The sequence below is a fragment of the Amphiura filiformis genome, chromosome 9 (genome assembly GCF_039555335.1).
Source record: "Amphiura filiformis chromosome 9, Afil_fr2py, whole genome shotgun sequence".
In the NCBI taxonomy this organism is placed as follows: Eukaryota; Metazoa; Echinodermata; class Ophiuroidea; order Amphilepidida; family Amphiuridae; genus Amphiura; species Amphiura filiformis.
Window position 1 is genome coordinate 11,975,526 of NC_092636.1, and position 16,334 is coordinate 11,991,859.

A 16,334-nucleotide genomic window follows, 5' to 3' on the forward strand; every position below is an offset into this window, starting at 1 on the left:
AATCAATTGTCATCAACCTATTTGATCGTAGTGCATTTGTTATGTTTGTGAGAAGAACTGTCGCGGTATATAGTCCGGTGGCAGACCAAGGTAGGTTGGTTTTGCCAGTTAAAGTGTTTTTGTTTCTGGATTATTGTTCTATGGGTGGTACAAAATGAGATTCCGGGGATGTAAAATTGTCACCCCTGGGCAATTCGAGATATCCAAGGTCAAAGTTTATACAGGGGTCAAAATTATAAACTTGTCCAATTTTGTCCAAACATATGTCAAATTATTCCTCCTGTCATAAGGATTCAGAAAATATATAGTTTCACATATCTACGACTTGTCGTTGTGGAGTTATAAGCAAAAAGGTCAAAGGTTAAATCAAAGAACTCCACAGGGGTTTAAATTGAAAAATGCTCCAATTTTGATGAAAATTGTCTCAAATTGGTCTTTCTGTACCACAACTCGAATAATGAATAGTTTGAACTATCTAGAACGACTTGTTGCCATGGTAACACATCAAAATAGGTCATTGTCAATTGAGTCCTACTGATGTTGACCTACTGGTACTTCTCTGAATGCTTACCTAGGTAACGAGTCATTACAGTTGGTTATAACTACTCTTTATTCGATTGAGATAACACTCATTACTCGTTGACTGCCGATAAAACGCCCAATAAAGACTTAGTCACCGGACCGCGCCGGCCAGTTAAAGTACATGCCCTATCACACCACTCCACACCATACATAAATTCTCCCAGTCACATTTCCCAAATATGAAATTAAAAAAAGTCAAATTTTAATTTACTTTTAAAGTTTGGCAGAGGCGGGGTTCGAACTCACGGCGCAACGCTTAGTACTCTATGAGCCTAGCGCCTTAGACCACTCGGCCACTTGTCTTGTTGTTATTCATTTGAAACTTATTTAAAAATATAATCGCTACCACGTGACAAGCAAAGACAGAAAACGTATTATATTTTGGAATTTTATCATTAATGTGTATTATAATAGAGCTACCATTGTTTATATTGTTGAATTCTCAAGCGCATCATTTCGAATTGGGTTTTATTCCTAAAGCCCGATACTGACTCCACCTGTACATTTTAATTTCATCGCGGGATGCTGAGATGTTTGAAAAGCATCGCAGCATCGCATACCGCTGCGAAGTGGAGTCAGGATCGGGCTTAATTCGAACCACCAGCATCCATGGTTCGATGTAGAGAGTCTTTCCTATTCAGAGGAAATATTGCAATTACACACCTTATTGCCTTTTAACAATAACCAATGACACTAACACGTAATTCCAGTCAAGCACCAATCTTTAATCCTATTGTTGAAGAGGATAATAAGCTTATACTTATGTATAGCATTCGTAAAAAAGCTTAAGTCTTTGTTTGCTTTGGTTAAGTTCTGTTCAAGTGGTGGATTAACCAACAATTAACAATGAGAGTACATTCCTGAACCTCGTTCAGTTGGCGATGATTTGAAGTGACCGCCAATTATGACCATTTGATATTTAATAGGGGCCTACCAGCAATGTGGAAAAAAATAAATAATGTAGTGCCAAAATAATGTACCCTTTTACGGAAGGAGCAAAGTTTAACAAGTTACAACTCCGCTTCTGCAGTACGAATGTCAGCGGCGAATGTCAGGTTATTATTTCCCAGTCTTGAAAAAAAATTGCAGGCAGAGGTGGGAATCGATCTCGGTACCTCCCGGTTAAAAAGCACTGTGCAAAACCACTAAGCCAACTAAATATCTGTCGTGAGATGCTTGACATTAATCTTTGATATTGCTGAATGGAACAAATCGCGGAATTAAATCAGTAATAAAAGAAGTAGATTCTTATTTAGCGGCCAAATTGGATAAAAGGGGAAATATTTGTCCCTGCTCTAAAGAAAATATAGGTTAGAAAATTATCAAATAAATTTAAATTAAAAATTGAGACTTTATATTTATTTATTTCACAAGGCGGCACTTTCACAGACAAACACTGTATACGCTAAAAACTCGACCCTCATTACTAGATGATGGCATAGCTCAGTGTTAGAGCATCAGACTGGTAATGTCAATATCGTTGGTTCGAATCCGCCTGCCAGCAATGGTTATTATGATTTTAATGCTACGCTACAATTTGTTCAATTTTTTTTCATTTATTTATTGATTCATTCATTCATTCATTCATTCATTCATTCATTCATTCATTCATTCATTCATTCATTCATTCATTCATTCATTCATTCATTCATTTATTTATTTATTTATTTAAATAATTTGATATATTTGAAAGGGGTATTTGAGCAATTTGAAATTTTTACCCCCGTATAATCCTATGGGGTCATTTTGAACCCACCCCCTCCCAAATTGCCAAAACCTATGAGTTTAAATCATACATAATGATCAGTACGTCAATCATGAGTGAACACCGGTTGGTCACTGCATTTATTTGGGAATGGGTAGGCACTGCAGCTTGATTCACCATCCACAACATGATAATGTGTTTCTTTTTGTTTTTTTGTTTTTGGTTGATTTGTATGGCGCTTTCAACTACTGAGGTTATTTGCGCCAGTACTCAGTCACTCCTTTGTCAAGTTGCACCTGTATTTCCATTCAGTCACAATACGTAGTTATCTGCTTCACTGCATCTAAGTTATTTCTATCTTCTTCGTGCCTATCTCGTTGAATATCTCTTGCTGTATATGGTCGTACCACGGAATAGGCCTGGAAGCGGCGCTAGAAATTAGCATGAGGCCACATTGATATGCAAATAGCGTATTGTTATTTAAATTTGCGCCCAGACGTATTGAGGGCGACAGTCATGTTATCCAGACGGAGAATGGCTGCATATATGCCGGGCCTGTGAATTTGCTGAGTGAAGGCTGATAATCACCTTTCTGTATAGGTGATAAGCTGTATATTTCGTGTACCAGTTGGTTATAACAAAAAATTAGTATCTTATTAAATATATTAAATGTATAAACTTTGAAAGTTACATGAATTTGAAGAGCAGAGCTTCGAAATCTAGCTAAGTCAGGTGATGTGAAATTCTGCTGCGTGACCCCCTCTGCGTGGTAGAATTATATTCATAAAACATTGAATTTAACAGATATCATGGGCAGCCAACCACGATTTATCAGCATTTAAAATATATGTTAATTAACAAAGATAAATAATAAAGAGTACAAATGGCAATTAACTAGTAAACAAGCCTGAAATCTTAAAATGTTGCCACGTGTTTTCCTGAACACATGATATGTCACCATGTGACCACTATTCAGATTTACCGTAAATATTTGGAGTATGCTTGCACATCATGCACATACACTGTGCATTTCTTTACCTCCGTATAAAATCAATAATTCATGCTGGGAGCCAAGTAACATTGTCTGCTCAGCGCAGATTGGTATTTTATTTTACTTGAGAGCATAATAGAAATACATAAAACGAATCATGGCGCCATGATGGAAGGTCAGGTCGGGTATCAAAGGTTATTATAACTTAAATACTACTTGTATTTCCCACCTTGCCTCTGTCACATATTTCCTTCATATTATTGACAGCAAGTCCTAATTTTGACTTTGCTACTGCAAAATGTCATTTCATATCAAATTAGTAGACTTTCTTTGAAAAAACATATCACTGGTGCCTGATGGGAATACCCGTCCGCCATTTCATTAAACTGGATCGTTTTCGCCTGGTTTGCGCCCAGATGTATTGGGGGCGTGCTATACTCTCATTGAACAGGCAAAGTTCGCAAAACTAACAACGTTGTTATTTGCCAAACTCAATTAACATGATCCAAGGGGTCGAACATGAATTATTCATAACGAGCTATAACGGATCGATAACTGGCCTCACTTTCTAGCTAGTAAACCAGCTGAATTTTTCATAGATTTTGCGTTGCTAATAGAACAACCGTGAATTTAGTGTCACCCCCTTGGTCGTACGTACATTAAAATTTATTTCTTCGTCGACGTGGTAAAAACCAAACGGTGTCTCTTCAGAGCCACAACAGGCTGAGTCAGCCGAGGAAGGGCTAAAACGTGGTCAAAATACTTTGCATGATCCTCCGCTAGCTTGACTTCCTCGCATCCAAGCCTGTTCCCCAGAGCCCAAGTTAGCGTTATCCATCCGACACCACGTGGAGGTTTGGGTTGAGTTGCCCGCGAGCAAATACTTTGCCAGCTCTACGGGCCTTGTCGGACTTGATAATGTGTGCACATGCTACATATTTATATACACTTGTAGGCAACGTTCTGCAGGGTCTATTGTTCTATTGTCTCCGATTAGAGCGCTGACATATTGGAAAATGTTGCCAATCAATATTCATGAGAGTGTACATTCAACGTCCAGTTTGCGAAATTGGGTGAGTTGTGTTTGGTAGGTGTGAAATACATCTGACTGGGCGTTTTAATTACGTAACGAATAAAGGCATTGACATCATCGAATGGCTGCCCAGTGCTGTTATGTGTTTAGTTATTATATAGGCCTAATAATTATTATTAAATGTATTCGTCATTCCTTTCTTTTCCCTTCTCTGTACTTATTCTTTCCTAGGCCTACACTTTATCACTCCCTCGCTCTCATTGTCCCTCTCACCCTCCCTCTCTCATTCCCATCATTTTCCTTATATTTCTCTATTTATCTACTTGTCTTTGTTATATCTTTTTATTTCTCCCTTCCTCCAGCCCTCTCTCATTCTCCATATCCCCTCCTCCCCTCTTCCTCCCTCCTCCCCTCCCAAGACTTCTCACAGATGTGAATCTGCCCCTTCCCAACCCCCTCCCCTCTTTGGGTACGCCACTATTTCTATACCAATCTCTTTCTTAAAATAAAATTAAATGGAAATTTCTTTAAAACAACCTTTATAGGCCTATACTTATACTTAAATGTATACGTTTAGCGATTACCATTATAGTGTAATATAGATATATGGACTGGACATGGCAGCCTTCATAGTACATTCTAATATGTAATCGATCAGCAAGAGCATTCAATTTATTTAAATGAAACGCCTAACGTCAGGTGGGTGGTAAAGATGATTGCATCGACAGCTAAAGCCACAAGCACACATTTGGGATACGCGAGTACAATGGTACCACTTTACACATGACTGCCCTTACACATGACTGTAGTGTGGTCACTTATTGATACTCGCCTGTTGTGTAGAGCGTTAATATGATGCCGGATCAGTGACCAATTTAATGGCGGAACCCTTTATTCGAAACAATGGTACCACTTTTATGAATAGCCTGTCGCAACTTCTAATCGGCATCAAACGAACAAAAGATTATATAATCTATTGCGACTCTATTTCTATTTAAAAGCTCTTTGCTTGTAGGCCTATGTTGTTGCTGGTGTATAAGTAATGGGCCTTGCAATTGAAATGCCTCAAGCTTTTAATCCGATATGCAGATTATCTATTTGTTTTCATGAATTGGAAGACATTCTTTGATGTATTACTGAGCTCAATGATCTGAAATTACTGGAGTGTGAGGTCAGCATCAGAAAGTATAGAGGCCCTGCATGAAATTATCGATTGGCTCCAAACAAAGGATTTGAGCCGGTGTCCTTCACCGTAGTTATGGCGGAGTGCAGTCCATTCAATCAAATGTTGTCATCAACCTATTTGATTGCAATCATGCTTTTGTTGAATGCATTTGAGTAGTCCGCCATATTTACGGGATGATATGTCACATGCAAGGCCTCTATTCTCCAAATTAATTTCCTAATGTATGTGAGAATGATACAATAATGACATGATGAACATAGTCATTGATGCATCAGTTTTAAAATAGACTAGGCGGTTACCATATTTGGCGGTTCTCGGCTGGGCGCGATTACCAGGCTGATGGTGACATGTCCATATGACAGTTTTACTAATTTGACCTCAGATGACCCTGGCGACCCCAAAATGACCTTCCAAAAATTTGGCTCTAAATGTTGACTGTACCCACCAAGTTTCATGCCCATACGATAGTTTTTAGTAATTTGACCTCAGATGACCCCTGGGTGACCTTGGATGACCCCAAAATGATCTAAACTTATAACTCTAAATGTTGACTGTACCCACCAAGTTTCATGCCTATATATGAGTTTTTACTAATTTGACCTCAGATGACCTGTGGTGACCTTGGATGACCCCAAAATGACCTTCAAAAATGTTGTTTTAAATGTTGACTGTACCTACCAAGTTTCATGCCCATACGACACCTTTTAGTAATTTGACCTCAGATGACCCCTGGGAGCGGACCCCGGTGTCAGATGACTTTAAAACGAACATAAACATCTTCTTGACAGGACAGAACTACACCCACCCCGAGTTTGAGCCCCGTACGACCTAGTTTCATGCCCATATGGCAGTTTTTAGTCATTTGACCTCAAATGACCCCGGGGTCGGATGACTTAACGAACATAAACTTCTTCTTGCCAGGACAGAACTACACCCACCCACCGAGTTTGAGCCCCGTACGACCTACGACGGCCTCACATTAGCAGTCACAGACAAAACCTAAATCTACAGAATATATCCATTACTCGTCTCGAAAGAGCTCAAAATAAATAACTTAGAAAATTTTCTTGATGTCCTTTAACATGTTTCCATAGTTAACCATCGTTAGCCATGGATATCTATGCTGTAGAACTGACCAGTGACTAAGTCCGATTTATTGGGACGTTTATCGACCATCAACGAGTAATGACCAACAATTTAAGACCATTCCATCAAAATTGGAGCATTGTATCTCTTTCAGCCCCTGTGCTTCTTCAAAGTTAACCTTTGACCTTTTGGCTTATAACTCCCAAACGATAAGTCGGAGGTGGGTCAAATTATACTTTTTCTGAATCCTGAGGATCAGAGAAATAATTTGGTATAGGTTTTTAAAAAATTGTGCAATTTTGAATTTTGACCCCTGTATAAACTTTGACCTTGGAAATCTTGAATTGCCCAGGGGTGACAATTCTACATCCCCCATAATCTTATTTTGTACCACCTATAGATTAATAATCAGCAAAGAAAAACACTTTTAACTGGCAAAACCATCTAACCAAATAAAACAATAGTTTGCAGCCGGACTAATATTGCAATCATGCTTTTGTTGAATGCATTTGAGTAGTCCGCCATATTCACTGTATGATACGTCATATGCACAATCTCTATAGACGAATCCAAGTAGCCAAGTCATGGTCAGGATTTGGTCGGACATCTTTGGGTAGCCGCTAGCACCAACCTGGTGTTTTGAGCGTCCAAATTGTGCAAATAAAAGCCGCCTAACACCTAGAGAAGATGCAAGGACGAGGAGTTAATAGAATAATAGCTAATAATATATACCATGGAGATAATTCCGCAGGTAATCCCGTCGCATTCATACATAGTCCTTTTGTTCGCAAGTATATCAATGCAAAGATACCGCGTGTAGTTAATCCAATTATTATGTCACTTCAACAGCGAATAGACCATGCTGCGTGTTTTGTCGAAGGGAACTGTATCGTGTTATTCTTTTGTCTGCCTGTGTTTTCGCGGAAGGTGTAAATCGGATGATGGAATGCAGTTTAAACTTTCCGCCAAGGCCGAATCATTTCACATTTTGAGTGCATTGTAGCTGACGGCTACCCAACTAAAGGCTGCTAGTCAGGTGTAGGAATGCGTGAATTTAGATTCGTCTATACTGACAGATAAAATAGCTATAGAGGCCTTGCATGTGACGTATCATCCCGTAAATATGGCGGACTACTCAAATGCATTCAACAAAAGCATGATTGCAATCTACCGTGACAGTTCGTCTCACACACATAACCCTGCACTACGATCAAATAGGTTGATGACAACATTTGATTGAATGGACTGCACTCCGCCATAACTACGGTTAAGGACACCGGTTCAAATCCTTTGTCAATCGATAATTTCATGCAGGGCCTCTAGTTGAGCGTGTTTATAGTGAGCCAGATTATCCGGTATTTAGCGTATAAGTACATCTTATACGGTATTGGTCGCCACTATAAACAGACCAATAGCGCTATTTGCCGCACATATTATACGGAACTGATATCCTTCGATATCGATGGATATTACAGTATATTTATTCCGTATACGGCCACTATAAACAGACAGGGATTATATGTATTTGAATGGGGCTTCAACTTCGTCAATATTAGCATGATATGGTTCAATGCAGAGGTACCGCTTGAACGTACCAGTGCAGCTAGCGCGATATATTCGAAAATTGTTTTCAATTTGCTATGGTAGTAAATCCGATTATTACATAACTTCGCCAGCGTATATTGAATTTCAAGACATAGGTTATGTAAGGGATAAACTGTGCATAGCAGTATGGGTTCAAGTGGAACAAAAATTGTGTATGCCCATTGTTATGGTAATTAATCCTGTTAGTCTTACATCACTAGGGCCTACTTCAGTGAATAGAGGTTGTGCATATGACGTAAATCACGGCTTATTATATTCAGCGAAACGAAACGAAACGAAACGGAACGAAATGAAGTTCTCACGGCTATTGGACATTATGCAGATTGTCACAGCTCATCTTGTGATACCAGTTGTTCCTCACGGGTGCAATGAGTCCGCATTGTTGATTAAGAAACACATTTCTCACGGCTATTTCTGAATGAATTATGAATTGATTTTGATTGCAAATTATGCAGATAGTCACAGCGGATGTTTTGATACCCATTTCAAAGTTGTCATTCATTCCTAGCAGGTGTAGTGAGTTTGTTTCGTTGATTATCACTTTTGCCAAAAGTGATAATCAACGAAACGAAGTTCTCATGGCTACTTCTGAATGAATTATGAATTGATTTTGATTGCAAATTATGCAGATAGTCACAGCGGATGTTTTGATACCCATTTCAAAGTTCCAATTTCCCCCCTGCCAAAAATCGCCTATTTGGGCCCCTGCCCCCTAGTGCAAGGAAAAAAAGGAAAAGGAGGGAGAAAGAGGAAAAAGAGAAGGAGAGGAGGGGTAAAGAGATGGGGAATCCATACAATATGCAATACCATACGATTATTATCAATTAGCCTGGCAAAAATTGTCTATTTGGGCCCCCCAGTGCAAGGAAATTTGGTGGATTTGGGCCCCCACCCCATACAGGCTTGCCCCCCTGGAAAAAAATCCCAGCTACGCCGCTGTGACCAACGCTTACTTTCACCACAAAATACTCACGGGGCTTTGTTTTACATGTTGCTCCCTATCTACATTCCAAGAAAATCTCAAAAAGTAGTGTGAAGTTGATGTGCAGGTAGGGCTGTAGCCGTCCAGAAAAATCTGGCTACCAGTACCAATAATTTTGGTTATGAAAATAATACCGCGTCAAATGAAGCAAGAATGTTTATTGTCAAACAATAGGATTGGTGTCACTTTTTGAATTAATGAGTTGTTAAAAATATTACACTTAGGACAGTAAATAAGATTTAGCATGGTTTTAGATATAATTTGTACCCAGCGAAAAATAGAACTAAAGTGTTTTAGTGTTTCGTGTAAATATAGTCTCGCGGGAGCATCTGTTCATTCTTATTAACAGTCACTTTTTTTAAACTTGCTGGTCACGGCTATCGCGTGACTCAATATCAGTTGTTTGATGTAATATAAAACTGTCATTTTTAAGTAAAGTTGAACAATGATGGCGCTATTTATTTTAAATATTGTTTGTATCTTTACAAGGGGTAGACACTTGTATAATGGTATTAACTTTTTGCATTTTTTGCAAACTTTTTATCGTGAAATGTAAGGAGTAAGTCATATTATTTGGCCAATTTAAAATGTAAAATATGTAAATAGCGCCCTCAATTAGCACACAAATTGGACACTTGACCCCAAAACCCGGTCGATACACTAACTTGTATCGACCGGGTTTTGGGTGTCAAGTGTCCAAAAGGTCACTGATCCCAAATTTGGGTTGCCAGTCTCCAGATGAAGGTCAAAGTTGTGACCGAAAATTTGAAGTACGTCTTAGATTTGTGTTCAGATCATAAGTTTAAACTATCAATTATATATATATTTAGTTAGATTTTGTTTCGGCAATTAAAGTATCAAACATTATTTTACATTTAATTTAAAGTTTCCGACGATACAGTTCTTTCACGGACACCCTGTATTTAAAGTATAGAGGTTGGTGTACAATCCACGAGATGGAGCAGGAAGAGCATCTCGTGTCCTGTCTCAAGATCTCGACCAGATTTCTGCTCTGTTTAAACAGATAGTAAAATTATTAAATTTCAAATTTTCTTGCTGATTTTCTTATTATTTTGGCCTGGGCTTTTCCCAAAATGGAAACACATCAACGTTGTCTTAACCCTGGAATTATGGGAACTCGGGGGTCTCATAACTACTAAATTAATGGTCTAAAGTATATCAAAGTATACATATTTAGAATGGAAATGACTTGGTGAATCTGTGAGGTCAAATTTGGGCAAAAATGCTCAGTTTGGGAGAAAATTCCACAAACACTGGGGTTTTTTAGCCCAAAATATTTTTGGTCACCAAAACAAAACATTTCTTGAGTAAAAAAAATTATTCTTATTAATTTTAAAACCAGATATAAATATCATTTGTTTGAGTTTCTTTCTTCAGCAGATCTTATTTTTATGAGTCAATTTTGGCTTCCTTCCTTCCAAGACGGTCTACTGGATGTGCCCTAATGACTGCTGATTATAACTGTCAAAGGCATTTTTATAAAGTCTCCCACCCTTTTAATTAAACATGGGCATAGGATTGATGCTCCATTATTTTTAATCTTACTCGTCAAATTGCACCAAAAGTGTCGTGGTCCAGTGCACTGCATCACCTTCAACGATGGTCACTCCAGGTATGCCACAGGGATCGATCTTAGGGCCATCCTTATTTGTTTTATATACGTCTGATGTTATCAAGTATAATAGGAGGCTTTTTTACCGGCAGAATTGGAAAACGTATTAATACTCTGACATCGTCTGAAAAGCCGCTAATTTGCATCTGCGTTTAAACGTCCTGCAGATCATCAAAATAACGGACTTGTTCAGGCGTGTAATCTGATCATGCTTATAGCCAAATAAATGTTCTTCAATTTACATTATAGCATATGAGGGTCAACGTGTTTAGGCCTTGTATGTTTCAGTTGGTTTACTTATTTGTTCATCTGTCAATGTCTTTTCATTCAAACACAAGAAACTCATACTGTGAAGCATCTATGTCATCTGGAAACATGTCTCTGTTGTACCTGTGTGATTAGAAAACAAATGAAAACAAATAAAAACAAGAAATATGTTATTTATATAAAAGTATTAAAGTATAATTTAAATGCTAAGGCTAAACAAAAATAAAAATTTCTAAAAACAAACAAACAGTCCAAGCAAACAACAACAATAAATACCGTAGTTTTGCAATACTTTCACAACATCAGCTGTGTAACTTACATAAATTCCTGCTAATAAAAAGAGTCCGTGGAAATGAAATTAAAAATCGATCTGGGCTTTAAGAACTTATCAGACTGTATATAGCTTATTTTGGTTGGATTTATTCATTCAATGTTGGCTTTGAAGTACACACTATTATAAATAATTATCCTCCAAAATGGCTTCATTGAATTCTAACCGATATTTGTTAAACTGCGATGTTCATTTTATAAAAAAAAGGCTTTATCGGAAAACTGCACAGAGATAGCACCTTTAAAGCCATAATGTGTGATTTGCTTCACAGCGACGCCCTCAATTTTACTCGGATTTTTTGCATAATTATAATGCCCAGTGGTATACTAAAATACCACGTAAAAGACTAAGCCTGAAGTGCTTTAATAACAGTAAAATTTAACTTTTTGTATTAAAACCGGGTCGACCCGGTTTTATTCATGTAACATGTACCGTGGATGTCAGCTTGTATGTACACACGTCGAGCGCGATGCTCCGTGCTGTTACATGTAATACGATCGGCGAGCGTAGCACACGCATTGTAGGCGTTGGAATGAATCGCAATTTTCTTCGTAGTATACCTCATTTGTTTGGCTCGAAATTAAAAGGGGATAATGTGATCAGTGAAAACAAACATTTAAATAAGAATCTATTCTTTATGCAAATCACACATTATTGCTTTAACCTATATTAATTTTAACTATATAAAACTGAGGAAGGAGATCACGCGTCTCGCTTAAGAAAGCACATTTTTATTTTTAATGGCCTGATACGAATATAATGAAACTGAAATATCAAACTACCTGAAGACAGTGTAGTTATGTCGTCGGCAGAGTGTAAGCAATGTAACCAAATCCTCCTTGTGAAGACAGATATCAGATAACACCAGTTGCTTCATCTTCACCATGTTATCCAGTCTGGAAATAAACTGTTGACACGCTGACCTCTTGACATGCTGGATGCGGTTACCTATCGCCTGTCTGCACATGTCTTTAGAGTACATCCGTGGTAGGAACCTTGCTAAGATTGACTGACTGGATTGCTGGGCTGTACTTTCAGATGACCGCAACCAGAGCTTCTGTAGTTGTGGTAAGCATCCCATTGTATTTGATAGGCACTGGAATAGATCATCCAGGTAGGGACTAGACCAGACGTTCAGATGTGTTAGATGTATCAAGTGATGCATCGCATTGATCACCTGGTTGTGTGTATTCCTCTTCATCCTGTTCATTGACATACTGAACTCTTGAAGTCGACCAGCAAATGGCAGAGCATTGGCTAATACTTCCCCAGTGTCATCGTCAATCTCATTTCCATTCATGTTCAATACTGTCATACGTGATCCAAACTTATTTTTTAGTAGTTTAAGTTTGCTGATCACATCACACATGTCTTCTGCTGGGGCTTCCATTTTGTAAATAAGCAATTCTTGTATTTGTGAGTTAACTAAACAGTCACCCAGGTGTGTTAACCGTGCTTTGTTACAGCTGATATCAAGCAACAATAGTCTGGGTAGGTTGTGCTGTACTGATTCAAGTAGTTTGCGAACTTGTTCACTGGTAAGTCTGTTGTTGAATAAGCTCAGAGTTCTCAAGGCAACAAGGGAACCCTGGTTAATAACACTTTGAAGCGTTGTCATTTGGCTGCCTAGCATAACATTGATTAATTTTAAAGTATCCAACCCCCTGGGATCCAACTCATTACAGTAGGTTAGGGAGGTAAAATGGGAACAAGGTTTACACCATGTGAAGATTGCCAATCTTTGAAATAATTTATCACTTCAGTCTTGCATAAACTGTGGAAATCACTAGCATGTGAGTATTCCTGATACAAGTCTTGCAACTGTTGACTCGGTAGATGTTTAAGAGTATTTTGTATCAATGAATACGTTTTTCCTATAACGCCGATGGTGATTTTACCTCCATCACCAGGAGCTGGTATTGCTTGGATTGTTATAGATTTAGTTACCTTTGCGCGTGAGATGTATTGTCCAATAGCGCTTGATGTGTACGGTGACATACCGATGAATCGTATCTGTCCATTTGGGAAAAGCTCATTTAAAAGATCTTCTAGAATGTGAGACTTTGCGATACCCGGACTGTCCGGACATTCATAGTAGCATTGCAAGCATAGTTCAATGAACTTTTGGATTTGCTTTGTGTCGTCAGGATCAAGACCTTCTTGGTAATATCGTTGGAGATGTGACGAAAATTCCGATTTAAATATTTGCATTAGCTCCTGTAAAATGCGATGGGCTACTTCTCCCGACGCCCCACATGCAAACCGCAACACCATTTCTACACGCATGCACGTTTTTGCCGAGTCTAGATATTGCATTTTGGTTATAAAGTCATCAGGTTTGGTGTCATAAAGATTTGCAAGATATTCACCAGCGCACTTTTCTTGGCATGATTTGTGAAAGAAAGTGACACATTTGTTTTGATCGAAGGAAGTAGGGTTACCATCATCAGATTCAGAAGATATGTTTTCACCATCATGTCCATTGTCATCCCGTAGTAACGTAACAGCTCTTCCGATGTCTTGTTCCATTGATAGCAAACCGATCTTACAGCCAGCAGTAAAAGTTTGCTTTGACGATTTTACCACAAATTCTTGTAAACCAAATACTAGCTTATCTTCCGAAGACCACAGACCCGATAGAGCTACGTAACCAGCATCTTTTATTAATCGAGGTAGATTAATAGATTCTGTAATGTTCTTTGAGAGATATTGCTTCTTTAGCAGTCTGAAGATCTCACTATACAATTCACCTATTTTGCTTGGCATATTTTGGCCACTAGAATCTCTCCAAAAGAGGCAGAATAAGAGAATCATAAGAGGTATATTTGCTATTCCTGGATTAAGGTTGTGTTCTATTAAGTATGATAGGAGCTTTTCACCGGTAGATTCGTCATGGCTGAAGAAGTTGAAAACGTATTCTCTGACATTTTCATCTGAAAAGCCACTAATTTGCATCTGCATATAAACGTCCTGCAGATCATCAAAATCACCTGCTTTCCAGAATCGCGACGTCACCAAAACTCGACATTCACGCAGGCAGTCATTTAATAAGATACCATGAACTCCACTCTCTATCTTACTAAAATCTCCACTGAATCCATACTCGTCGAATGAGTCGAGGAGTACAATACAAGCAGATTGATTCCGCTCAATATAATCACGCAAAGCCTTTTTATTCAGTTTTGTGTCCTTTGAAAGCAGTTGTTGGAAAATCGAGTCTTCTAAAGTTGTTTGTGGCTTCATCCAACGCATGTTAAGGGCAAACAGAAGATCCACATTCTTCAAAGGTGAATCAGGATTCTTTTCAGCCCAATCATGGGCCAACTTCAGCGTCAGAGTAGACTTTCCGCAACCTGGATTTCCTAAGACTAGTATGCGAGATGATGGGATGACATCAGTCACGATTCCAAGGCTTTCTAGGTTGGGTAAGTTGCTCACCCGGAGCAAACAAATGAGGGAAAATGAAGAAAGGATGGAGAAAAAAAGGACGAAGAAAGGGGGGATAAAAGAAGAGAATGATAAAAAATGGGGCAAAGAAAAGAGAAAGTTAGAGAAAGGGGAAGAGAAGATGAAAGAAAATAGGAAAAGGTGAAAAAGGAGGAAAACGACTGAAATAAGAACTTTTAATGATCTCGCCCACCAGAATCGTTGAGGCTGGCTACGCCCCCGGACGCCATCTTTGTCTCTTGGGGTGAATATCTCATGATGAGATGCAAGTGGTATATGGATTGGTGCACAAGGCTTGGGAAGCTTAATAAGTATAGAAAGGTTTGTATAGATGTCGTCCATTTTCAGGCAGTTCTGTTTAACCCCGGGGAATTGAGGTATCTTGCAAAACGTCCGACGGTAAAAATTTCGTAATTCGCTTTGGCATGCTGACAAATTAAACTGATTGTCTTTGGTAACTTCCGTTGAGCATGCTGAAAAACAAAACAAAATTGAGGCATTCGTTATGATTGTAAATGGAATCGAGAAAGATTTGATGAACAAACAAATTAAGTGTCCATAAAATAAAATATCCTAAGATTGCCGAATTCAATGGTTATCCACAACTAAACTTCCCGGATATATCTGTATCAGATCAGATAATTTGCTCGAACTAGTGAAATCATTACCAGGCCAAAATATAAGTTCAGAGACATTTATGTAATTATTTCTGTTACTTATCAAATTTAACACTACCATAAATAAAAACGTGAAAATGCTTATATCATACATGTTTGTTCATTAGGGCGTCTTCGCTTAATCGCTTGTGCGTCTGCCGATAAGATACCAATCGTTTGACTCAATCCGTGGATTTTCTTTTCAAACTCGACCAAGGAGGCTTTAAATTTGATCGCTTGTGCTTCTTCAGATAAGATACCAATCCTTTGACTCAAACCGTGGTTTTTCTCTTCCAACTCGTGGATTTTCTCTTTGGCAACTTTGTCAGATGTGATACGAATTGTTTGAGTCAATCCGTCGATTTTCTCTTCTAACTCGATCAAGGCGGCTTCGGCACGCATGTCTGCAGTAACTGGACATGACTTAAACTGGAAAAAGTAAACAATAGTAATCGGTGTGTGGTCATGGTATTTACTGCTATCAATGATATACTTAGGGCCCAGACTTTCCACCATTGACGCTATGACGTTATGAAATTATTTTGGATGAAGGGTGTTAATAAAGGTATGTTAATGTGGATTTGAGAAACAGTACTTAACCAAGCGACGTATTACCCTTTAATACCACCTCTTTGCGCTTGTCATTTAAGTCTTTTGGATGTAAAATAATTCATACGTGTAACATTTTGAATGACAAGCCGACTGTGTTTACCAATTACATGTATGCCTAACGCAATGCTGATGGTAATCGGATACATCCCATTGAATTACGTGTGGACAAAGTGATTTTCGACCCATTGACGTAAAACTACTGCCATTTTGTTACTTAA

The 16,334-nt window shown here is 38.4% G+C and overlaps 1 protein-coding gene across 1 annotated transcript in view; it reads right to left on the minus strand.

The window, feature by feature from the left end:
- Window positions 1-10,211: 10,211 nt before the first annotated feature.
- LOC140160630 (uncharacterized) overlaps window positions 10,212-16,334 on the minus strand; it is a 32,665-nt gene continuing 26,542 nt past the window's right edge. Inside the window, exons 3-5 of the mRNA XM_072183883.1 lie at window positions 15,618-15,933; window positions 12,184-15,321; window positions 10,212-11,193 (exon numbers count right to left, since the gene is read on the minus strand). Coding sequence (XP_072039984.1) covers window positions 13,091-15,321; window positions 15,618-15,933 — 2,547 coding nt within the window. The 3' untranslated portion in view covers window positions 10,212-11,193; window positions 12,184-13,090. The remainder of the gene's footprint in view (window positions 11,194-12,183; window positions 15,322-15,617; window positions 15,934-16,334) is intronic.